Consider the following 26,405-nt stretch of genomic DNA (forward strand, 5'->3'; position numbering starts at 1 on the left):
TTTTCTTTTTTTGCTTACTCTGCTCTCCTTAACAGAGAGACCTAAGGTCACTCCTTTAAACTTCACTGAAGAGGTTTTGATCTCAAGTTTCTTGTGAGCCCAAGAAGGATTTTAGGTCTGCATTAGGCTGGCTTGTGCAAATTGGCTTTACTCTCACTATCCCTTTCCTTTAAGGTGACCCCACTATGACAGAAGTCAGCGTTTACCTCTTAGCTTCTCCCTGGAGCTAGATAGGGAGTGGTAGCTTGTACTTTGCACCATTTTCAGATTGCAGGGTACGCTATTTTTATTCTGTAGGAGTGGCATCCCAATATAATAGAAAGCATTAGATGATCTGGCTGTAGATCTGCTCAACTCAACTTTCCTGATTGTTGATCTATTTTTAAAATTTTATGTAATATTTTTATGTAAACAGAAAACTTTATGTAACCTGTCTGAGATAAGAAGCATAGCCATGAAGTGAATATTTGTGTCCCTTCTACCTGTGTGGGACAGGAGCATTACCAACTCTGTCACACTAATCTGTGAACTCCTCTAAACTAGTCCCCTGCCTCTACCACTACCTTAGTAACAACTACCTTGTTTTGTTTCTCATTCTCTTGTATGTATTTTTATGACATGTGCATGGATCTCTAAACAATAGATTGTTTAGTTGTGGGTGGTTTTGAGTTTTATGAAAATAGTATTGCAATTTTTTTTAAGTTCTATGCCCAACTTACGGTTTGAGCCCATGGCCCAGAGATCAAGACTAGCATGCTTTCCAACCGAGCCAGCCAGGCACCACCACTCCCTTTTTTAACTTTACTTTTTTTTTTCCAATTTCTAATATATGGTCTCTGAATTACTCTTTTTTTAAAATTACTTTTTACATTAAATAATGTTTCTAAGATTTATTCATGTTACTACTCATAGCTGTAGTTCATTCATTTTCACTGCTGCCTAATATTCTGTTGTGTGAATACGTAGTTTATCGATTATTTCCTCTGTGCAAATTTAGGTGAGCCCTAGATTTTATTATGAACAGTGCTACTATAAACACTTGTACATGGCTCCTCTTACTTGTAGGATAGCCAGAGAAAGTAGATGAAGCCAAATTAAAATTGAATTTTAGATAAAATTTAAAAATTACTCATTGTTTATCTTAAACACAAACTTTAAAAGATAACGTGAAATTGTTTTTCAGGCGTGGTTGAACTGATTTTCACTTCACTCTCAGTGTGTGACAGTTCCAAATTCAGCCATATGATCTCAGAAACTTGGTATAAAATTGTGGTCTTAACAGGAAGTTCTCTAATTATTAATGTGGTTGTGCATCTTCTTAAATTCTAATTTTTTCCTACTCCCTCTACTATGAAATGCTGTTCATATATTTTGTCCATGTTTCAATGGGGTTGTTTGCCTTTTTCATATTGATTAATAGGATCACCTTATATATTCTGAAACAAAACTGGTGTATATGTGTTATAAATATCATTCCCCACTCTAACTTGTTTTTGTTTACTAACCTTATGGTGATTTTTGATGTGCAAAGATTCTTTTTAGTGTAATCAATTTTTAAATCTTTTCCAATAAGGACTTTTGTCTATAAAAATGTTCCCTATATTTCATTATTAGTTAAGTAATACTGGTAATGTGACTTAATCAACTTAAATGCTTAGTAGCTTAACACAAATGAAAATTATTTTTATTCACATTAAGTTCAATTCATGGCAGGATGAGGTGGGAAGGGTTCTGCTCCAAGAAGTCATCCAGGGACCCAGACTGATGAAGCCTCTACTGTCTTCAACCATTGGTTTTCAAAGCTACCCTGACTACAGACATCTAGTCTGTAGACAGGGCAAGAAAGAATGTGAAAGATTGCATGAGAGATTTTTATGAGCCATGCCTAGAAGTGATGTGAACTCAAGTGAAGCTAACTTCTGCTGGTCCACAAACTATTACCTCTCTATCACTCAGTAGTACAGAAATTAAGAATAAGTATTTATAATTTTTAATAGCAATCTGACAAAGTAATTTTATGTGTATCATATCTAATAAAAAACTGGCTTGCATTTGGTTTGACTTTTTAAATATCAGTTTTCTGGCAATTTATCTCTATTTTCATTTACAAAAGTATTGGTCTATAGTAAATTGGAGAGAAATTGTCCATTACCACAGACGGTTTGAGAAGCACTGGTGTACACCATTTCAGTCCACATACTGTTGGCCAAAAGTCACTCACATAATCCTACCCCAAGGCCAAGAGACCTGGGAAACATTGTCCCTAACTGGGCAACCTCTTCCTCACAAAAAAATCTTGTCTATGGAAGAGGTGTATAATCTTTGTTGAACTGCCAACATTGCTGCTACAATTTTATTCCAAAAGTCTTAAAGTATTGCCTTTCACCTTTAATTCACTATATCCATCTAAAAATGATTTCTAGGGGCGTCTGGGTGGCTCAGTGGTTGAGTGTCGTCTGCCTTTGGCTCAGGTTGTGATCCCGGGGTCCTGGGACCCCGCCCGAGTACCGCATCGGGCTCCCGATTGGAGCTGCTTTTCCCTCTGCCTATGTATCTGCCTCTCTGTGTGCCTCTCATGAATAAATGAATAAAATCTTTTAAAAAACTAAAAAATAAAAATGACTTCTGTATATGGTATGAGTTAAGGATCCAGTTTCACTTTTTGCTTACGTATAACCATATATGTGTATGTATGTGTATTTTCCATATGTGTAATTTCCTAGCACCTCTGATTGAATAGTCCATCCTTTCCCTAATGATCTAAAGTTACTTCTAAAAAAATAGATAAAAATAAAGTTACTTCTGTCATACATCAAATGTGCAAGACTAATTGAAGCCAGAACACAATTGTATGGCTCTGTACCTGTTGTTAAGATATTTACATTACTGTTAGTGTATATGATATAGGAGTCAATTTCTCCCAGGAGGTGCAGCCTCTTAAGTAGTTACTCAGAGGGTACAGCTCCAGCTATGCACACAGTTGCCTGGGATGATAGTTGTTTTAGCAAGGCTTTCCTTGGCTCTCTCCTTTCCAGATCTCTAAGAGCCTGGCTCTGTTGGTATCACATCCAGCCATGAGGCTCCAGTAATTGCCTATTGATTGCTCCATTGCTTTTGACAGTGTCCTGGGGGCATGAATTGCTCCACAGTCTAATCCAATTACATTTAGTCTCCTTTGCAAAGGTAGTCTTCAAGATTTGTTCTGATCTCAAGAGGGCTTCTCTTAAGTGTCTCTTCCCCAGGCTTTCCCTAGTAAATTAGTTGGTCTGCAGTTTAACTTGTTGCTGCCATGGAGCTACCAGCTTCCTCTTAATTACTTACTACCATTAATATCCATTGTTTCCAAGAGCACCTTTGGGTTTGAATCTTCTCAGACTCTTCCAAATAAAGTCCATTCTACTGGTAGAGCTTCTGAGTTCTCTGTTCTAATGGACTTTCTCTCCTCCTGGCTAAAATCTCTGAGCCACTGCTACGGAGCTGGCGATAGGGACAGTGGCCCACTTCTCTCAGGATGATACCTCTGCTTTGGGAGCAAGTTCTGGGAGGAAGTAATGGTCTGTTCTTTTCAGGATGTCTCTGCTGGCATGGAACTCCCAGCTTACATGTGAGCTGGGGTGAAAGTAATTGGGGTCCCAGTACTCATGGCCTGTCCTATGAATAGTGTCTGAAAGGAAGAAATGAGTTTCCAGTCTTTCCAATTTCCTGACTGTGCTTGTCCATTTGCCTGGAATTTAGCCTTTGCAACATGAAGTAAAAGAAAATGAAAAAAAAAAAAAAAGAAAGAAAAAAAAGAAAATGAGAAATCCTGGCAGTCTGGTCCTTCCACAGAGATACCATAGCTCTTCACTGGGATCTAGAATATGGGGCCCTTTGTAGCCACACCCACCTGGAGTTGAGCTTTTGTCATACTGAGCAGCGAAGGGGAGGCAGCTGGTCACGGTTCAAGTGTCACTGACTCTTGATGTTCTTACCAAAATTTTGTATATTTTATTACTAAAATTTTCTTCATCTGCTGTATTCTCTTCAGACAATTTCAAGAAACTTTAAATGGTATTTAAAAAAAAAATTCTTTGGGATCCCTGGGTGGCTCAGCTGTTTGGCGCCTGCCTTCGGCCCAGGGTGTGATCCTGGAGTCCCAGGATCCAGTCCCACATCAAGGTCCTTGCATGGGGCCTGCTTCTCCCTCTGCCTCTCTCTCTCTCTCTCTCTCTCTCTCTGTCTGTCTCTCATGAATGAATGAGTGAAATCTTTAAAAAATAAAAAATAAATTCTTGCCAGTTGTAGTTGTTTCACTTGGGGGCAAGTCCATGGAGCTCCTCATACTGTCATTTTCCTCAGGATGAATTTAAAGGCATAACGCTCCCATCCAACTGAGCAGAGTAGGGGAGTAAAGGCCCCAGCCCTCTCTCTTAACTTGGAACAACTCTCAAGGACTATCCCAGGTCTAGAGCTCCACATAAAGCTGCTGAAGATCTTTGCTGGGACTGCATCTCAGCTCAGTTTCTCCCTCTGCCTACTGCTTTTTGCCGTTTGTTTTCTCATGCTGTCCCTTAAACCACTCCCTAATACATGACTTGCTGTCTCTATCTCAGAGTCTACTTCCCAGGGAACCCAATAGCAGAGTCTTGGGCATCATTACACCATTCTCTTTATTTTTGTACATGTTCAAAGTTTCCATAGTGAAAATTTAAGGAAAGAAAAGAACTGAGTCAGACTGTATGTAGTGGATAAGGTTGTAAGTGACAAGCCATCTCTAAGGACTGGTTTGGGAGACTGTGTGGTGCCATTCACTGAACAGGGAATGCAGGAGGAGGAGACATTTGGAGAGCATATGATGAACCGTTTGGAGCACACTCAGTTTTACAGAAGCCAAATTTGAGGTTCCTGTGGGAAGCAGTATAGTCTGGGTACAATTATCAAGCTAGAAACAATTCATCAAAATAAAAGTAATGGTGACTCAGAACATCTTAAATGGCCAATAAACATGCTCTAGTCTTTAATCATGTTTTGCCCACTAACAGTTGAATGTGTGAGTAGCTCTTAGAATGGGAATTAACCACAATGCTAATGGTAGGCACCACATTCTGGAATATTTATCACCCACAGGTCTTAGAATAACATTGTCCTCATTTGTTCAAGCTGCTAGAAGAAAAATACCATAAGCTGGGGAGCTCATAAACAACAAACATTTATTCCTCACAGTTCTGGAGACCAGTGAGAACCCTGTTACAGTTGCAAATGGCTGACTCTCATAGTATTAGGGTTCTACTTCAGAGAAAGGCATTATAACATATAATGCTACTGTAGCAACTAGAATTGCTAGAAGAGCTGCCCCACTTCCTAATACTGTCATCTGGGAGGTTAGGTTTCAACATACTAATGTTGAGAGGAAACAAACATTCTGAATATAGCAAACATCTTAGACTCACTCAACTCTCAGTAATTGTTCACTGAATGAATGGATTGCACTGAAAGAACTAGAAGATAGTCCTCTTTCCCCCATTCTTTTTCTCTGATCATAATTCTTCTCTGGTCCCTTTGTCACTTAAGATCTTCTACTACCTTTAATTATGTGTGAGTTGTCCTTGTGCAAACAGAGTTGAAGGTTTTAAGGAACAAAGATGAATCATATAGAGTCATGCTTGCAGGAACTAAGAACTTTAGTAGAGGAGAGGAGACATGCATAAATGACCAAGAAGATTAAAAAAAAAAAAAAAGTAAAGTAAGGAAGCTAAAGGTGTACTGACATGGCAGTTCACAGAGATGGCAAATATTTGCCGTCAAATTTCCTGGGAATAGCCATAGCACCTACCCAGGCTATGCTGGCTCCTTTCTAATTTGTAGTGTTAATAACTCACTTGTGTTTATGTTTTTGCTTTCAATACTCTGCCAGCAGACTGGGAAATCAGGAAACAGTCTATGATGGTTTACCCCTCAGCTGTTCAGAGCTCCTATGTTTGTCATAGCAGTTGTGTGTAGAACCATTAAGAAAAAAATGTTTGAAAGAATAGTATTATCTAGAAATATTTGTTTGTTTAAGGTTTTATTTATTCATGAGAGACAGAGAGAGATTGGCAGAGACACAGGCAGAGGGAGAAGCAGGCTCCCTGCAGGGAGCCCAACATGAGACTCCATCCTGAGACCGCAGGATCACACCCCGAGCCCAAGGCAGACGCTCAACCACTGAGCCACCCAGGTGCCCCCTGTTTCTCAACTTTTTAAAATGCATTGCCCATGGTGATAAACATTACAACCACCCACCACAACCCCTAGCCTGTTCTGCTCTATGGAGAATCACCAGTTTATGATTATTTTTTTTCCAGTTTATGATTATTAAGCATCCATAAGACCAAAAGAGTTGTTAGCACTCTCCTTAAATGGCATCTCCTTAAATAAATACAAACACCCAAGATGATTGAGGCTACAGATCAGTTTTTATTAGTAAAAAATATTTAAAACACTCCACTTTTTAAAAATGGACTCTTACTTTCACAGATAGTCTGTTTGAAAAGCCATGAACAGTGAATTTTCCTGAAGCAAACAATTTAAAATAAAATGTAAAATGTTGACAACTGTGTATATGCACAGATGAAGTTATTTATTTTAAACAATACCTTTCTTTGTACTTTTACTACAAACTGCAAAATCGTAAGATACCAATTACAGAAGATTAAACTTAAATGCCCCAAGCTTTTCCGTATTCCATAAACTCACCTCCAACAAGATTATTTTCTCCCAAAGGATTCTCAATAGGTGGCCTCAATAGGATGCTGGCACACATCATTCAGAAAACACGACAAACAAAACACAAAACAAAGCAAAAAAACACCTGGGGCAGCTAACATTCCAATTTACTTAATCAGGGATATCTCAAAGTGCTTTATTTAAAATAAACTAAATCTTTGAGTGCCTTATGGGAAATATATTTAAATAACCGAAACAGTCTTCTAATTTTTGATCAGATTAGTAGATGACTAATTTTTAAAATCTGTTATATAGTTAACCAAGGTCCCATCTGATAGGAGACCTCAGATATTTTTCTATTCCACAAAGCACAGCTTCACATCCCAAAGTATTTGGGAATTCTGCAGACAGGTTCGCAGCAACACGAGTGTCAGTTCCTGAACCTCCCAACCGTTTCATCCCCAAAAAAAGTTTGGGCAAGGGCCAGGCGTCAGAATTAGACAAATCACGGAAGACAAAGGGCACTGCTGACCGCGAGCGCACCCGCCCGGCCCCGCTAGAGGCCGGGAGGGGCCGCGCCTCCCGCATGAGCTCTAACACGTAGGCGGAGCGGACCCGGCCTGGGAGCCCGGAGCCGGGGCCGGGGCTGCGGTGCTGCGCCCGAGCACGTACCGGGGCGTGGCCTGCAGCGCGGCGGGCGGGGTTTGGGGAAGTTTCTCCCAGAGGCTGGTGTTTCGCATCCTCATCATGTAGAACCGGCGGCACCGGGGATCCAAGGGGTGGCCGGTCCTCTACGCATCCCTGTTCTTTTCCCCGCCGAGGATCTATCTGGTCAGCGCTGCTCTCAGGCACCTGTCTTTCCTCTCCGTCCCGCAATGGAGCCGAGACATGGGAATAAAAGAAATTAAATAGTACAAGGAGATCGGGTGTCTGGGCAGCGTCTTGGATAAAACCGTCCACTACAGGTAAGAAAATTATGTCCAAATGAAAGGTATGAATACCACAAAGCTCCAGAAGGCGTTTGATAGGAGGGTTTGTGATAGGTATAGCTTTTATATTACAGGGAGACTATTTCGTATCAAATTCTACAGATCAAACCACGATCTGTAAAATGATCTGGGACAACAGGTTCTGCGCTATTTTAAGGGATGAAATAGGAGTGAAGGGGTTAGTGGCAGACCTAAAAACAAAACAAACACCTGAGTTAAAGATTTTCTTTACACTTTTGTTGGTTCCAGTTGGCAACATGTTGGCAAAGGTCTTACTTAACCAAAAAGAAAAAAAAAAGAGGCCACATTCTTTGCACCTTGTTTTTCGTTGCTACATTGGAAATAAGAACTTGTAGAATCTAAATGTTTACATTTATGCAAAGCCAGTAACTTTAAGCTCATATTTTCTGTATTTTAGAGGTTGTAGGCAATAAGAGCTATTTGGAGTGCTAATTGCAAAGTTATACAAACTTAAAAAAAATTAAATAAACGTGTCTATTATGCCATTAAGCCAAACAGCTCAGGGAGAACTGTATCAATGATATACTTTTTCTAGTTCAGTAACGAGCTTTCCATACATCACCTCACTTATCTGTTAATGTCTCCATCACCAGACATCCAAATCTCTCGTTCAAATGCAAAATTTGATAGCACTTTAGAACACCATTTTTACTCATTTTCATTTGTGTCTTACCATTTCTCACTTAGGACACCCCCTCAGTGTTCTCTATGACTTCATTACCTTCACCCTATTGCTTTCTCTTGTTTGCTATTTAAACAGTTAAAAGGGAAAAGAGTATGTGTTACTTAACTGGCTAGCAGGCTGCGGCGTTCAGCACCATGGGCTATGGAGTCACTTATGGCCAGCTCAAACGCTTTGAACCTTGAGCTACCTCTCCAAGGTATATGTTTTCTTATGTATAAATGTGATATAAATATTAACTCCTAGGGTTTTTTTGTGAGATAACATGTAAAATGCTTAGCACAAAGTCTAGCATATAATACCGAAGAGATACCAGATTCGTTTTAACTCCTAATCTAAATGCCATTGTACTAAGTTGTGGTAAGCTCTCTGTGACACTTTTTGGTCCCAAAGTTAAAAGTGAGGCCTAGAACAAAAGAGCAAACTATACTAACTGCTCTGCTATACTTTCTTCAGCTGTGAAAATAATACTGTGGTCATTCGCTCACAACAGCACCAGAGAACCGGCGAAGTATAGGCATGCATAGGAAGAAGAGCTATTATAGAATTCTAGCTGCTAGAGTATACTTCAGAGAAACGCATTATAAAGAAATAAGTGACAGTCTCAGAGGTCACAATGTTGGGAATGAAGGGCTAGTTGTGCTATTTCCAACAGGTTCAAGGACTCCAGGGAGGGTTGTTTTCTGAATGACCAAGACGTGGGTACTTGTTTTCTTCCAGTTCTGCTGTTCTTTAAAGTGACTTCCTCTTTTAAATCACTGCTCTTACAAGCCATTTTCTGACTCCTGATCATTACATAATCTGATCACTTATACTTATTGATATTTGAAAACTAAACATATACTAGTTTTCAACTAAAGCTAATTTGCTACCAAAATAAGCAGAATTTTTGGTATTTTGAGCTGAAAATATTATGCAACTATGTTATTCTGAAATGCCATCTCTATACTATCTGTAATGAAATACAGACATACTTTGGATTATAGTATTTACAGTGAACTATACATGTGCCCCCCAAATCTTGGAGTAAGTCTTCGTATTATAATTTTTGTTCCCAAATTTTCATGTAATTGTAATAACATTTTCTTCAGTCTTAGAGAAAAACAGCCACCTAAGATCTGGGGCTTAGTTCATTTTGTCCAGGATATTTTGTTCTTGTAACATCAGGTTACAGGACCTAAGGCTCTGGCACTGCCTATGTAATTTGTCCATAAAAATCATTTGCTGTTACTTCTAGATGCAGAGGTTCACGGGGGTTTTTAATCTTTTTGTGCTAAACTTTTTTTTAAGTGAGAATGTATTACTTTTATAATCATAAAAGAAATAGAACTATTCCATAAACAAAATACAGAAAAAAATTGAATAAAGCGATTTTAAAAATATATACAGTATCATTTAAAAAAAATGCAAGGTTTGTTCTAATTTCATATTAGAGTCAGAAGACCTAAGTTTAAATCTTTGGGGTACCATTTACTACCTTGAAGACTTGGAGAAGTCGATTATCATTTGAGGTCTACATATTTTTATCTATGAAATGGGAATAAATTGGAAATCTTGTGGCCCTTACAACATTATGTAACTATAATGTTCAGGATTTGCTTCACTCATCTCATTCACCTGGGATTAAAGCATTAAATTCTGCTTTACTTTAGTAGGTTCACAAATTTATAAATGATAAGTTTCTTTTCTAAAGGCGTATTTTTTACAGTGGAATATTTTACTTAATACTTAACATGACATTTAGGGACAATATACATTAAAGTGATGGCAATAAAATGTAGAAATAATCACTGATGTATAACTTTCATAAAATAATTAAATTATTGGTAATCAGTTTCATGAGTTGGAGGCATTGAAGCAAATATTTTTAATATAAAAGCTGATCAAAGGGGGCCTGGTCCACAGAAGATGTTTATTTGATGTAACAAAACAATACAGTTAGTGTTAGATCCAACCACAAAAAGCAAAAGGAATGAAAAATTTGTACAATGCACATAGAAAAACAAGATGTTTACGGTGACAACTATATATTTCTAAAATAATGCTTCTAAAATTACTCAATTATTGAAATCTACATGAAAACAGAAGGATGTTAATAGCGACAAAGTGCATAAAAACCAAACATCAAATTTTGAGCAAATTAACATACTAGGCAATTTTGCTAACAAAGCATGATTTTTTTTTCTTATTCACAATCTGCTCAAAATATCTTTATACCAACAGGGTGGGCAGAACATTTAGGTTTAATATCAATTACACAATATTAGCATAAACTTCCACAACTACAGATAGGGTATTGTTTTCTTTTGAGCTGGCAAAGTGACTACAGAAACATCAGATCATTTCTCTGAATTGAGAATTTTATCCAAATAAATGTCACATACCTTCCAGATATATGCATATCTTTCTATATCATGTAAATGGCTTTACCCATTTAAATAATAAACCATACAAGCATTTAAGAATCATTATTATATGATCAACAATGTCATGTTCCAGGTTTAACAATTTCATAGGCCAAAAAAAATTTCTTCTTAAAAACTAGTTTTATAAATGCAGAATATATTGCATGAGTAACTGCTGGTATTTTCTTAAGAAAATATATTGTGCAATTGTGGCTACCATGTACTGCTGGCAAATCATTATTGTTTATGTAAAATGTGAAAAAACTGAGTAAAAATTTTTCAAACTGATCATGATGAAAGGTTACTGCCTTCTTAAAAAAAATTATATTGGCATCTTATTAAAAATAATTCGATAAGGGACAAACTCCCTAGCCCAAAATAAATAAATAAAAAGGTGCATTTTAAAAATGACGCTACTGCAATGTAATGGTTTAAATACCAAGGAACTGTGAAAATGTGCTGTCTGTGATCTGGCGTTAAAGAATGTACTAAAAAAGAGCATTAATGTAAATGAAGTAGAAAGGGGATCAAGACTGAACTTAACCAAGTTTGTGCAGTATTGTAGCCAGGCTTCTAAAATTAGATATAGAAAATATAAATAGACTGCTTTAGGTAATGAGCCACCAGTGTCCAAAAAAAGGAATGAGATTATGAAAAAGCTCAGTTAACTTGATCCAAAGCTCTGAGTAATTCTTCACCCTGCAGTAGGTTTCTGCTGCCTTGTATAGGAGCATTAACTTCACAATCATAACTGGTCAGTTGTGGTAATCCACTCTCATCCATTGATTGCCCCAGCAGTCTACACGCTAAATCTGAAAAACAAAGACATGCCTAAATATTTGTTCACCTCATCAACAAATATTTTGAACACTCACTATGCTATAGGTATTGCAGGAAAATCAAATAAGCTCTAGGTTTTCAGTCTATAGAGCAAAACCACAGCTATGTAGATAGGTAAGTGCAATAAAGTGTTACTGGTGCTGTCACAGCATTTAAAGGACACAATGATGGCAAACGGAGTGATAAATCAATTTTGAAAAGGGCATAAAAATGTACAATTTTCAGCTTCTATTCAGTATTGATAGCACAGAGACAGATATATGTAAAAGGTAATTTCTAAAAATTAAAAGTTCCATCTTGACATAGCTATTCCTGCGTTACGACCAGCAGATAAAATGCTACCTTACTTTTAATGATGCTAAAGAATGAAAATGACTCTGAGAGTAAAGCTTCTAAATAAAGTTTCATATATTTTAATTCTCTGTGGAATGTTGAAGGATAGAAAGAATAAACTAACCAGAAGGTATTAAAATAATTGTCTTTTGCTCCATTCCATTCTGTTCACTAGACTTGCATCCTTTTACGCGTTTCCAAGAAAGTGATGTAGTAGTTGCACGATCATCTGGCTGCTGTAATAATGTTCCCTAAAAACAGTAAAGTTATTTCAGTTTTACTGTGTTGAATTTCTTTTAAATCAACAACTTTGAAGTCAGGTTAAATTTAATAACAGTACAAAGGCAGATTTCTTAAATACGGCCCTAAATTATTTTTCTTTCTCTTAATATACTATGATAAAGTCATTTGCCACTCATTATGGCAATTGTTTCTTTGAATGCTTTCCAGTTAGTATTACCTGAAAATATCAGTATGAATCACACCATCCCTGATTTAACATTAACTACTGTCTACAACAAGAATGTATTCATTAAATGTATTCTTAAAAATATTTCATTTATTTATGTGACAGAGAGAGAGCACAAGCAAGGGGAGCAACAGAAGGAGAGGGAGAAGCAGAACCCCTGCTGAGCAGGGAGCCGGATACGGGGCTCAATCCCAGGACCCTGGGATTATGACCTGAGCTGAAGGCCGACACTTAACTGACTGAGCCCCTCATTATATGTATTTTTATGAAATAGTACATACAAAGTGAAAGAAATATTGTTTAACCTCTGAAAATATAATTTTTGTATCTGGGAAAAATGAAGAATTAGCTATATATTAATTTACATTATATATAGCACATTAGCTAGAACAGAAAAACAAATATGTATTCTCACACTTACAATTCCTACTGCTTGAAAAAGTGAACCGTCATGTTCTATTTTTCGCTTTCTCTGTGCATTCTGCAAAGCTAGTATCTTTGGATTTAGTTCTTCCTCAGGAATGGTAGTTCTGAAAAAAATATGATTGCTTTATTACTATTTTTAAAATATCTAACTTTTTTTTGAAAATATATAATGCTTGTTTGCCAACATTAAGGAATATAATGTTATATGTAAAAGAACTTTCCTGATTACTTAAGTTTATCATCTTAAAAGTCAAAGCTCAATTTTTAAAACAAAATTTCTTAAAATATGCATTTACCTGTTCATAAAACAGATCTGAACACAACTAAATTGACATTTTTATAGGTTACAGTGAAATATTGGCTCTTTATTCCACTCAGTATAATATACAGATATTCTTGGGACTATAGTAATACAAGGTAATTTCACATTTGTATAGTGTTTTTTCATTTATAAAACACTGCATGTTCATTAGTTCACTTTAGCCTCACACCAGTCTCCAAGATAAAGGAGGTATATAACACCCATTTTATAAATAAGAAACCTGAAGCTTGTTTTCAACGGGGCTTTAAGCAAATTACTTAGTTAGGTGCAGATATGCAAGTACATTCTAAATCTCCTAATACCCACTCCTTTCCCAGTAATCTTTCCCACTAAACCACTTTGTCCTCAGTATTGATCTGGTTATCAAATCTGAACTATCTGCATTTAAATTAATATTAAATAGTGAAGAACTGTTTTTGCATCAGGCAAATGAATTACCATCTATTTTGTCTCTTCAAGAATTCCTCCCCCCAGCTCATACACAATCACAATGTCTCTTTGCTCTGTTCCATGCAGTTGGAATGCCATATGGATATCACTTACCCATATGATACATTATTCAAATTGCTCTCCTACATGCAGTTTTGTTTTGTATTTTAAAAAATTCTATAAAACCTTCACTATATAGATAGGCAAGTTTAAAAATTCCTATATATAAAAAAAATAAAAATAAAAAAATAAAAATTCCTATATAGATATATTATCTTTATGAAGCGTAACTCTGTCATGTAAATATCACTTTAGTATTAGTATAAAAAAAAAGCCTTCATAGAGCTCTTCAAGGTAAGTTCATCTCTTAAAAGTGGTAGCATATACTATTTTGGAACTAATGTGGAAAAAAACTGCTAAAGTGACTATATGGTAGACTGGCTTTGACAGGTAGTTAGCTGTTCAGAGAACTGAACATCTCATAGTCCTCTGTACTAACAGTAAATTGTAAATTCAAAGTCATTACCAATTCTATAACTATAGTCATTCATCTATCCATCTAATAACCATTTACTGAGCAAGTAATACAAATTACATACTGTACTAAATATTAGTACCATCTAAGACATTGTCACTGCCTTAAAAGAGCTGAGTCTACAGTCAGTTAGTGACATACTAATTTGTAAAGTAAATGCAATCACTTCTTTGTTAATCTAAAGCCCCAAGATCTTTTCTTAGTTCTGGAAAAAGGTTCCTCCTAGCATTCTAGGTAAAAATAGTGATGAAGGGCAGAAGAAAAAGGCCATAAATTCTTGTTATGGCAGTGCTTTCCTCCTTAAACTGCCCCACCAACTAGCTAAAACTTGTTTCCTCTGATTACAGCCTCAAATTTAAAATGTCAAATCCCACTATATAAATTACATATAGAACTGAGTGAAATAAGTCAATTGGAGAAGGACAAACATTATATGGTCTCATTCATTTGGGGAATATAAAAAATAGTGAAAGGGAATAAAGGGGAAAGGAGAAAAAATGAGTGGGAAATATCAGGGAGGGAAACAGAACATGAGAGACTCCTAACTCTGGGAAATGAACTAGGGGTGGTTGAAGGGGAGGTGGGCGGGGGGTGGGGGTGACTGAGTGAAGGGCACTGAGGGGGGCACTTGATGGGATGAGCACTGGGTGTTATTCTATATGTTGGCAAATTGAACATCAATAAAAAATAAATTTATAAAAAAAATACAACTTAAAAATTATATATAGAAATTGTAACTTAAAATTTGGGTGGTATAAAGGTATTTGCTCAAACGAACTCCGTAAAAGCAACATCATAAATCATGCTTAGATTCTTGTTGTAGCTTTTAAACATTTATTTAACCTATAATATAGCTAACGTTCTATAAATATGTAATGAAAAATAAAAGCAATTATACATAAATTTTAAAAGAAGGCTTGTAAATAAATACCTGTATTAAATACTGAGGATTGAAGACTATCAGGCTCAATTTGAAATGGGGAATTGGAAATACCCTTAAGTTGGAAGGTCTTTTATTCAAGTAAGCTTTAAAATAACTCAAAGAGACAGAAACAGTGAAGATGGTTAACTAGTCTAATTTACTTAACTACAAGAAATTGGGCCAATTTTTGTACATTTAAAAACTTATTGGCCATATTATATTTTTTAAAGGTACTGGAAGACCCTCCTACCTCCTACATTTAGATAGGTGATGTGGTTATTTTCAAGAAAATAAATACATAAGTTAATTTAGAAACATTTTTTTGAGTGCTTGTTTTATCAGAATTTGTATGTCAATTTAATATTCTTAAAGCATATTTACCAGAAAGTTAGTTATGTTTAGACATAATTAACCCTACATACATTTTAATAAAAGAGCTGTAACGTTAGTGTTATATATAAATACCTTTGACTCAAAGTGACAGATAACACGTTAGGGCTTCTTGGATGAGATTTTTCCGTCTGTTCTATTACTCCTTTTCCTGCTCTGTTTGGTGAGGCTGTCCGACTTCCAGTATCACTGTATGGTGATGTTGTGGCACTAGTAGTTACTTTAGGTACATGGGTAGGAGATGGAGCTGCAATCAATATTTTAATGTCTTCTATGCCATCTTTTGTCACTGTTTTTAATTCATCAGTGGTAGCAGTGGTACTGGTAGTAGTAAGAGGAGGTTCTTGCATTGGAGTCGGCTGGAATACTGTAATTGTGCTCGCACTTTGAGGACTTGTAGAACTGCTTTCCAGTGGTGACAACTGATCGAAGGAACGTAACTGGAAGTCATCATCCATTGGGATATAAGGAGCTAACATCTCCAAGTCTAAATCAGTGTCCTTTAAAGCAACAAATACATGAGTTTTACAATGGCCACATCGTATAAAAGAAAAACAACCCCAAAATCACTTCAAGCTAAAAATTAATAAAATTTAATAGAAAATATAATAAACAAGTTCATATACCTGGGTGGAAAATGGATTCTTTGCTTCTGTGTCTTCAGCAAAAAGTTTCTCTACCAATTCAAGCTTAAATTCATTGACCATATCACTATCCACATCAAAACAATATTCACTGGGACTGTTGGGCTGTAAAAGGAATTCAATGTGTTTACTTTTCCCTGAGGAAACCTACATATATTTTGTTAGTTGTTAGAATTCTCAAGCCAGACCTCAGAGAATACACAACAAAGTCCATTTCTTCTATCACATTTTATCTAACTAGTGACAAGTTAAACTTCAGAGCTTGCATTTATAACTATACATTTCTATGTAACAACATCATTTATGAAATTAGGACTAAAAGATACATTCATCTGCTTCTTCTGAAGAATAAAACTCATCTACTAATTCAACTCCCACATGGTACCTAATTGGCCAATAACTAGATATGATATACTCACTGGAATCTACCTTTATCCTGAGAGGCCAAACTTCCGTGATGATGTACCTAAAAATCTCACATGTTTCGGGGGTGGGGTAGGGGTGAGGACGTAAGTTCTTTTACTTACATTCACCTTAATGAATATAGTACTATTTTAGGGGTTCCAAGCAAGATTCTAACCAGTCACCTGTAACTACATAGTCTAAGCATAAGCTTTTGCTTTCTTCATTTTAACATTTGTTAGATTTACTTTTGTTAGATAAAAAAAACAAAATAAATCAATAGAATTTTATGCTGGGTAAGCTGAGCAACTACAGCACAGACTGTATTTTCCAGAAGGCTGTGAGATGTCAAATCTCCTACTCTTAGCTCACCAGTTTGAACTGATAAATATTTCATGTAAAATTATTCACCACTTATTAAGACTTACTTATGCCTCATGGGTCATAATATTCAAGTCTGAGTTGCCTTACTATTCCTGAGCATATTTTTTGACATAGTAAGCTCTGAAATGGAATCATTCTAGATTTAGAAATAAAGCCCTATGTGACATCTTTAGTCTTGGCCTCAGCCTAACCCTTAAAAACTATTTTCAATGTGTTTATAGAAAAACTATTATCAAGACAGAACTTGAGTAAAAAATAGTTACTAGGTATTTACTCTGTTTAAGACTTGGTATTTTCATATTATACTTATCTAGGATTTCAAAACAGTGATGGAAATTGGGCTAAATTAGGCAAATAGCTTAGGGTCCCTTCGCTTTTAAAAAGCTTAGTTAAAATAAGCCTTTTGCTACTTGACAGTTCTCCAACTCATAGGGTAATATACCTTTGAGGGTAGCAATTACAGGCACACACATTGTTCTCTGTGGATGTCTAAATTCAAGACTTTTTTGTATTCATTTTATAAATACATTCCTAAAATTAAAATATGAAAGTTATCCTCTTCTTAGATCATGACACCTACCTCAGGTGAACTTTGTCTAGTGCTTCCATCAGAAGGACTAGCTGGCTGATCTTGAATCTGGGGCATAGTAAAAGAAAGTTCCAGTGACTCTGGATTTGGCTCTAATTTTAACGCAACTTCTTGATTGAGTGCCGGGTCAGCACTACTTCGAAGTGGCTTTGGAGTTTCAGAAGCAGGTAATGGAGACATTGCCAAATTTATATTCTGTAATTTTTCGTTGGATGAGGGGAGCATTACATCATTATACAACGGAACTTCCTCAAGTTGTTGGTCATCAGTTTCTGTGTCTATAGGGGAAAAAATTATTAATCAATTTAAAGAATGGCTAGATTTTAACATATAGGGAATTATATGTCCCCTTTTACAAAAGGTCTAATTCACTCAAACAAGAGTGTTACCAAATTTTCCTTAATCAGAAAGTTTACAGATATTATGGTATAATCATTAAGTCTGAGTTGTCTTTCCAATCTACTGTTGACAGGTCCTATTATATTTATGGCATAAAAATCCCCTGTAATTCCAACCTTTTCATACCTTCTATTCATTAAAATTTAACCAACTTTGAAATTACAATTTTCATTTTCAGTGCCTGATATTATGGTATGACTGATTATCCTTTAATGAACTACACCTACTGCAATATAACTTTTACACTGTGGAGAAAATATGGCAACAGGATATAGAAATAAGAGTAGCTGAGAAACATTCAAGTAGGAAAAAGAAAGACCTAAGAACCCTTTGAAGCACAACTTACAACAATGACACAGAAGCAGGAATGCTTAGAAATTGCAGGGGCAAACATATTTAAGCTAATACTTTGAAAAAGACATTGAAAAACAAAATATGTAAGACTACAACATTCACATGATTACCAACAATAACATGTCCAAGTTTAGTTAAAATGGGCTTGCAGCAACAGATAGAGTTTTTAGGCAATCGAAACAATAAGTAAAGACCCACCATTGCTGCCGAAATCTAAAGATATGATTGTGTCTCCAGCAGCTGGGGCCAGCAAAGTTAAAGCATCAGGTTCCTTCTTAAGCTTATCAAAGAGACTACTTGTATCTTCTGATTCAACTTTGGTGAATAGCTGAGTCATTTTCATATCTGAAGATTCAACTGGTTTGAGGACACATTCTGTTTGTTGAAGGGAGAAAATCAAGTCGTGCTGAATAATACCACTGTCAAAAAAGAGAGATTAGTAGTTCTTAAATGAACATTGACACAATAGGGTGGGGGTGGGGGTGACTGAAATAACCTGTCTCTTAAAATTCTGCTTTATGAAAAGGAACATTTTAAGATGCTTTATACTAATCTCTCATGCATACCTGGTTACATTCAGGGTATAAAATAGCAATATGAAATAAAGACCTCTAAAAATTCAAGAACTTCAGATATCCCTTTGGGAAGAGTGATGGTGACAAAGAAATGTAATAGTCAAGTACATGAAGGATACAAACAGATCTTCACAATTTTTATGCTGATTTACACATGTAATAAAACCAACACAAAAGAACTCTTTGAGACTGATGTATGAGGTATGACCTAAAGATGGTCCTAAAATAAAAAGATATATAGATAAACAACCAAGGTCTTTCTAAGAAGGGTGCCATATTTTCCTTGATGCCAAGAAAAAATGATACTGTTGATAACACCTGCAGGATAGCATTGAAGAGGAATGATGAACAACAGATCCATCTTTGTGTTTGGCTTAAACGTAAGTTTTATTGTCCCTTTAATCAATAAATATTTAAGTGTTTACTAAGTGAAATGAACCAAGGATACAAAGCTTAAAACACATAACCTTTGCCCTCAGAAGTTTATAACCCAGTGTGAAAGTAGATGTGCAAACAATTAAAAAACAAAACGGTAACTGCTGAAATACAGAAAATCTGCTTCACAGAGAAGCCAAAAGCTGAAACTCTGGCTCAACTAGTTTTTGGCAGATGGGTAATGGGGAAAAGCAGGACATTCCAAGTGTATGAATCTTATATAATAGGAAAGTCATGAAAGAACTCTTCGGCACTAATATTAAAACATTAAAGTATGGCAAAACTACAATAGCAACATTTAAGGACAGTGTCAGAAGTGGCAAAAAATAAAAACAAATTACCAAAGTCTTCCAAAGACAGGTGGCCACAGATTTTAGAAAGAGGATGGAATCTGTGAAAGCATGTGAGTATAGAAAATGACAAGAAATGATGCAATGCAAGTAAGCCATGGTTTATCTTGGGAATGATGAAAAGATCTTTAAAATAATTCTAAGGAAAATTAGATGATCAGATATCCATGCAAGAAAACTCAGCATGGTGGTAATTTAGAAGATGGACTAGAAGGGGGTAGTCACCTGCTAAAGTAGATCAAATGAAAGATTAGTTTATGAGACCAATAATATTCACAAGTCAGTAAACTAAAAGAAAAGTTCATGAATATACAAGAGCCATGGACATTATACAGCATTTTACAGTCATTTCATATAGGATTTCATCTAATGCTCTTTACAACCTTTTGAGCTAAGTATTATCATCTCTTCTATATGGGTGAAATGCAAAGAAATGAGAATTTCCCAAGGTCCTGGAGCTAATGAGTGAAAGAGCTATGACATAAACCTAACTATTCCAAGGCCAGTATTCTTCCTACAAAAATAACATAGCTACCTGAGATAGTATATGCTGATAGATACACGACTAAAACTAATCCAATAGGAGATCTGGAGTTTTTTCAAGGTCTTTTTAAAAATGGGAGTGAAAAGGATGCGAATAGATGGCTACTGTAGAATAGCTGGCCCACACACTCAAGTCAGAGTACTAAAAACCATAATTAGGCAGAAATATGAAAACAAAATACAGTTAACATTTATAATCTTCTTCTCCTATAAAAAATGATTATCCAAAAAAGTTACTACTTGCTCCCCCAAAATATTTACATTCCAAGCTTACCTCACAACATAATTTACACATACAATGCACTGTGGTTGAGAGTTCTTAGTGTTATATATGACAGTTGCTTGAGTTTCAACCCAGACATAACCACCTCTTTTGGCAAGCATCCTGTACTGTCCTGTGGTGACTTGTCCTTTAGTAAACACTAGGAGTGGAAAGGAGAAAGAATCACGCAGAGAAAATAACTTTGAATTTTCAATCAAATGAATGCATGCTGAATGCTGGCCATTATTTTAGAAAAGAAGAGATATGTTTATTTTAAGGGAACCAGTTGTAACTGTTTAAAGTGATAGAGAAAAAGCCCCAGTATAGCCAAAAATATATGCATTTCATTCTTCTAACCTCCAAAATAAACTCCTTTCCTGCCAATCTTCATTTTAAATAAAATGAAAGCTAGAAATGAGGGACAGCACTAAAATTCCTTTAACAACTTGTATGTTGAAAGTATCAGAAAGACTAGAGAATGAGTAATCTTGATTCTATAGAGAGCATTTGAGCAAGTGGCACTGCTATATTTTCTTAAATTTCTACTGAGGTTTCCAGAGAATTAACAATGTTTCAAATAGCTGTGCAAGCATTTTTGAATCTCAACTGATATCATACTAAAAATCTTTTTTTTTTCATACTAAAAATCTTTTGGCAATTTAGGCAATTTTAATCTATTACTGATTTGGAAGAAAATACTAGTTAAATAGTAATGAGGACATTACCATGAGTACTAGGGGCCCTGACTGCTGATTTGGGCTCATTCTACATTCAAGGCTAATCGTACTAACTCAGTTGACACTCAAATATACCCAATCACATTGGGAAGTCATGTTAGGTACAGATTAAATGGGCAAGTGAGATTTCAAAGTCTTACTTACTATGGATCTTTAAATAACATTAACAAGTAAAATGGCGAATTTTATCTTCTGTCACAGGTACCTGTTACCACTTGCACTGATCACCTTCACATTCACTGAGTCACTGAACAGTTACTTTCTGAGTGCCTTCCATGTGCCAACAACTGGTTTGAATACTTTATTACAAATCCTAAAAATGATGCTATAATATTCTATAACCTTTTTTTAGTCTTTGTATTTAAAATACCAAGTTAGTTTTACATATTATTAAATGATTCTACTTTAATTAGTTTTGGTTACAACAAACACAAAACAAGATTTAATGGTCAAGATTCCTAATGAAGAATACTATTAAGACATTTAGTCTAGGATAGGCACCTGGGTGGCTCAGTTGGTTAAGCATTTGACTCCTGATCTCAGCTCAGGTCTTTTTTTTTAATTTATTTTTTTATTTTTTTATTTTTATCAGCTCAGGTCTTGATCTCAGGTTTGTGAGTTCAAGCCCCAAACTTTAAAAAAAAAAAAAAAATTTAGGAAGACTGGTTAATTTTAACCAAAAAGTTAGATATCTGTCTAAACAGTAAAGAGATTGTAAGAGTTAAATAATTAGAATATCTGTAGTTCTTCCACTGTACTTACTATCATGATGAGTTTTGGTCAGATGGTCAGAGTCCAAAGCATGATAATATTCATATATTGAGCGGCCCAAAAGTTCTTCTGGCTCATATCCCATCAATTCAGTAATTCTGTTAAGTAAAAAATATAAGAGAAAAAAAATAAACTAAATGATAAAGACTTTGCTTCTCCAAAGTAACTGATATGGATTAATCCTACAGACAAGTGGATTTTCAAAAATAAAGAGCATCCTTCTTTGCTTAGAATAAGTTAAATCTCACCTTTGGTAACTCTACAGTTAACTAAATACAGCACCATGCATTTCTGTAAGTTCTGGAGTCATCCTGCTACTTGACCTTTTTATCCCCTTCACCCAAACTTGTTACCTACTTTTTAAAAAGATTTATTTATTTACTTCAGAGAGAGGGTGCCAGGAGGGAGGGGCAAAGGCAGAGGGAGAGGGAGAGGGAGAGACATCTCAAGCAGACTCCATGCTAAGCGCAGAGCCCAACGTGGGGCTGGATCCCACAACTCTGAGATCATGACCTGAGCTAAAGCCAAGAGTTAGATACTCAAAGTGACTGTGTCACCCAGGCACTCCCTATTCTTAATCACATTTATTGTACTTACTTTCAGTAACAAGACAAGGGATTCATGACTAGATAGGAAGTACTGCTAAATTAAGTGATAAAAGTTATAAAGGTAGTCACTGACATTTAATTTGAAATATAAGATTAGGGATCCCTGGGTGGCGCAGCGGTTTGGTGCCTGCCTTTGGCCCAGGGCGCGATCCTGGAGACCCGGGATCAAATCCCACATCAGGCTCCCAGTGCATGGAGCCTGCTTCTCCCTCTGCCTGTGTCTCTGCCTCTCTCTATCATAAATAAAAAAAAAAAGAAAAAAAAATGAAATATAAGATTATATCCATAGTATTAATTTACCATAAAACCAGATTCTTTATTTAACAGTGCCCTAGACAAGGCTTCACTTTAGGGGAATCAATATCTATTACAGAATTTTAATATCACCAACCAAAGACTATCTACATTAAATGGGAACTTAAGAAATACATATTATGTAGGTTTTAGAAGATGCTCTTGTATTTAGTTTTTTTAATTACATAAAAATATAGGAATTCATTTCAGATGAAAAAATGATATCAAACTGAAAATGGACTAGAAAATAATTCAGTTACCCCTTCTGATTTCCAGGCAACTCTTTTAGGACAGATATTATTAGATCTTACTACTTTCTATAATCACACTCTGAAATGGGACCCATTTCATGTGAAAGAGAATGCTTTCTTCTTAGTACCACACTAAACAGAAATACTCTCTTCTTTCTAAGAGCAAAACATGAGTTCAACTTTTCAATTTCTCATTTTTAGACTTCAAAAGACTTCCTGAGGTGTAAGCAAAAGTTACTTAATGTACTGTGTCCAAAAACACAACTACAAAAAACACAGAGGGAAGATACCTGTCTAAAAAATGTATAAAAGGAATACTGTTTGTGTTGTCACACTTTAAGGCAAGATCTGCCATACAGTTTATTCCAAAATAAAAACAGGTAAGGTAATAGAAAGTGGTTTATAAAAAATCAAACGAAACCAAGCTAAAATCCAAGCTTCTTTACAAATGGATATCCCTAAACACATCTGCACTAGGTGGCAGCATTACAAAAGGAAACCACGATTTTTAAAAATAGTCCTGTTTCTTTAAATTATACTTTAAAAATAATTTTAATTGGTTTTATATTGGTTACTTAAGTGAAATTCCCATGGAATTAATAAAAATTTCCATTATTTAAATCGTTATATGCCTGAGTGTGTCTGGTACTGTTCTAGGTATGAAAATGCCAGGTCAAAACTCAACATGTAGCTAATCTTCTGGAACACTTACCATACTACTCATGAAATAATGTGGTAAGTGTAGTGACAAGAATCTGTTGCAGGAATCAGAGGAACCACCCTTATCCAGAAGAAATGGTTGGCTGAGGGACGTTTTAGGATTTTAGGAGAGTGAAAGGAGACTTAGGGAGTTGAACAGACATGAGAAACAGAGAGAGCAAAACCATTTCAGGAAGAAGGTATACCAGAAGCAAAGCAGAGATGAGCTTAACACCGTATAAATAAGAAGGATTCATGTGGTTAGTGGATGAAGGGGAGATGAGTTTAGAGAAGTAACCAGATTAATGAGGGCCTTGTATTATCATGTTAAGAAGCTCTAGTTTAATTAGATGTCAATCAGTACTTCTCAATCTGAGTTGAGGTATGTCTATCACTAAGGGATACAAGATGTTAAAATATAAAAAGCATATTTTCCTAGAAAATCAATTTAACTTTAGAGAATTACATAACTTATATTCTGTACCAAAAAGGGAAGTGATCCAGAAAATCTTATCAAAAAGTGTTAAGGGACTAGGACTAGGATCTAAAGCAACTACACAGCATATTATTCAATCATTTTAAGTGTCCCAAGTGCAAGAACTGTTGCTCTTCATTTCTACTTTGCCATGAACTTGTAGATGCTCAAATAAATGTGTTAAATGACCATACATGGAAATTGGTACAGTAAATATTGTGAGACAGTTTGAATGCCAGAAGCTTGATAGGTTAGCTTTTCTCAAAATTGGGCAAAAATTTTTCTAGACCTCAGTTCTTAGGGGTTTTAGATGTGAGAAGTTTTTAGAAAGCGCTCCAACCAGAAAACAGCAATCTCCTGGACAAACTGAAAACCTTACTTGGTTGCTCTCTAAGCTGGCAGTCTTTACTCTTCTGTCATGATCATTCTGCCAGTTTTTTTATATAACCAGAGAGAAATGTCACTCCCTTTCTCAATTCTCATTCTAGCTCTGCTAGAATTTTCTCCCCAGCTTACCTCTATACTTTGCTAGAGTTCAAAAACTTAAAAAAAAAAAAAAATCTGTTCTTTCATATATTCACATGAATAATGGAAATAAACACCATAAAGTACTTGTTAGTTTTTCTGTCTTCATTTTTCTGATAGCTGACACCAGTGGTAAAGCATTCACTATGTGTATGAGGCACTCAACAAATTCCTTTAATCCTGGCAACAGCCTTTTGAAATATTACCCTTACTTAACAGGTAAGGATCATAAAATCTGAAATAGTTAAGGTCAAATACCAAGGCCACATGGTAAGTATCAGAACTGCAAGCCAGGACTGAATCCAGGACTATGGGATTTTAAAGCCAGAGTTCTGTCACATTTCCTTGTCCAGTGGGGTGGGGGATTCCTATCTACTCTGTATCATGACTAAGTGCTTAAAATTGGTTTTCTCATACAATCTTTAAGTTGACCCTACATAAAGTGTTACCAAAGATGAAACTGGGACACCTGGGTGGCTCAGTAGTTGAGCAACTGCCTTCAGCTCAGGTCATGATCCCGGGGTCCCGGAATCAAGTCCCACATCAAGCTCCCCATAGGGAGCCTGCTGCTCCCTCTGCCTATGTCTCTGCCTCTCTGTGTCTCTCATGAACAAAATAAACAAACAAACAAACAAACAAACAAAAGATGAAGAAACTGATGTGCCAAGATCATTTGGATATAGGCAGCAAAGTCAGGATTTAGTACTCTGGCTGCGGAATCTATGCCTTCAGTTACTATATTACACAGGCATACATTAAAAAAAAAAATGGGACAAAAAAAAAAAATGGGACAAGTAAGCAAATAATTACAATAGTGGAAAAAAATGTTGACAGATGTACGCACAAGGAATAGTATAGTTTCTTGAAGGATAAAGGGAAGTTCCATAAAGAAGTAGATGGCTCTTGAAAGATAAATATGTGTTAGGAATTGAAGAAAACTTCATCGCTGAATGGGAAAAGTGTAAAGGAACTAAGACAGCAAGTTAGCTGTGGTGTTCTCTAGCTGTAGGATGTTGGGGACATCAGAGTAATCCCCTCTTCCTGATTAATTTAGAGAAGTGGTCAGGGGCCAGATCATAAATCATAAAGATTTTTGTTGGCCATGCTAAGAAGTTTGGGTTTTATTGTAGAGGTCCATTTTTCTTTCAGTTTTTCAAAAGGTACATCTTTTGATAAAGAAAATCCCTTGCCCTCCTCTAATATTTTTATAAACCCAAGTTTTTTCTGTGTAAAGACAAAGGGAAACAATTGACACATTTTCAACAGTAATATGACATTATCTGATTTTCACATAATGAAGTCCACTTTTGGGGGATGTAAATGAGAGATTAAAAGGGCATAAATCTTTTGGCAGAGAGACAGCCTAGGAGATTATGGCAAAAATTTGAGCCAAAGGTTGTAATAATGAGCTGAAGAATTCAGTGGCAGGAAGGCAAGGGTAGAAAGGAGGGAATGGACCAAGAGATATATGTAGATAGTAAATCTATAGGATTTATAGACCAACTGAGTACAGATGATGAAAGTAAAAGAGGGATGCCTGGGTGGCTCAGTGGTTGAGCGTCTGCTTTCAGCTCAGGGCATGATCCCAGGCCCTAGAATGGAGTCCCACATCGGGCTCCCCACAGGGAGCCTGCTTCTCCATCTGTCTCTCCCAATCTGTC

The 26,405-nt window shown here is 36.0% G+C and overlaps 1 protein-coding gene across 1 annotated transcript in view; it reads right to left on the reverse strand.

The window, feature by feature from the left end:
- Nucleotides 1–10,269: 10,269 nt before the first annotated feature.
- The window catches only part of HIF1A (hypoxia inducible factor 1 subunit alpha), a 42,141-nt gene continuing 26,005 nt past the window's right edge, over nt 10,270–26,405 (reverse strand). Inside the window, exons 7-15 of the mRNA XM_041759111.1 lie at nt 21,884–21,990; nt 20,397–20,544; nt 18,418–18,638; nt 17,458–17,744; nt 16,074–16,196; nt 15,523–15,947; nt 12,845–12,953; nt 12,079–12,205; nt 10,270–11,593 (exon numbers count right to left, since the gene is read on the reverse strand). Of these exons, the coding sequence (XP_041615045.1) occupies nt 11,442–11,593; nt 12,079–12,205; nt 12,845–12,953; nt 15,523–15,947; nt 16,074–16,196; nt 17,458–17,744; nt 18,418–18,638; nt 20,397–20,544; nt 21,884–21,990 (1,699 nt within the window). The 3' untranslated portion in view covers nt 10,270–11,441. The remainder of the gene's footprint in view (nt 11,594–12,078; nt 12,206–12,844; nt 12,954–15,522; nt 15,948–16,073; nt 16,197–17,457; nt 17,745–18,417; nt 18,639–20,396; nt 20,545–21,883; nt 21,991–26,405) is intronic.

The sequence above is a fragment of the Vulpes lagopus genome, chromosome 6, assembly GCF_018345385.1.
Source record: "Vulpes lagopus strain Blue_001 chromosome 6, ASM1834538v1, whole genome shotgun sequence".
Lineage (NCBI taxonomy): Eukaryota > Metazoa > Chordata > Mammalia > Carnivora > Canidae > Vulpes > Vulpes lagopus.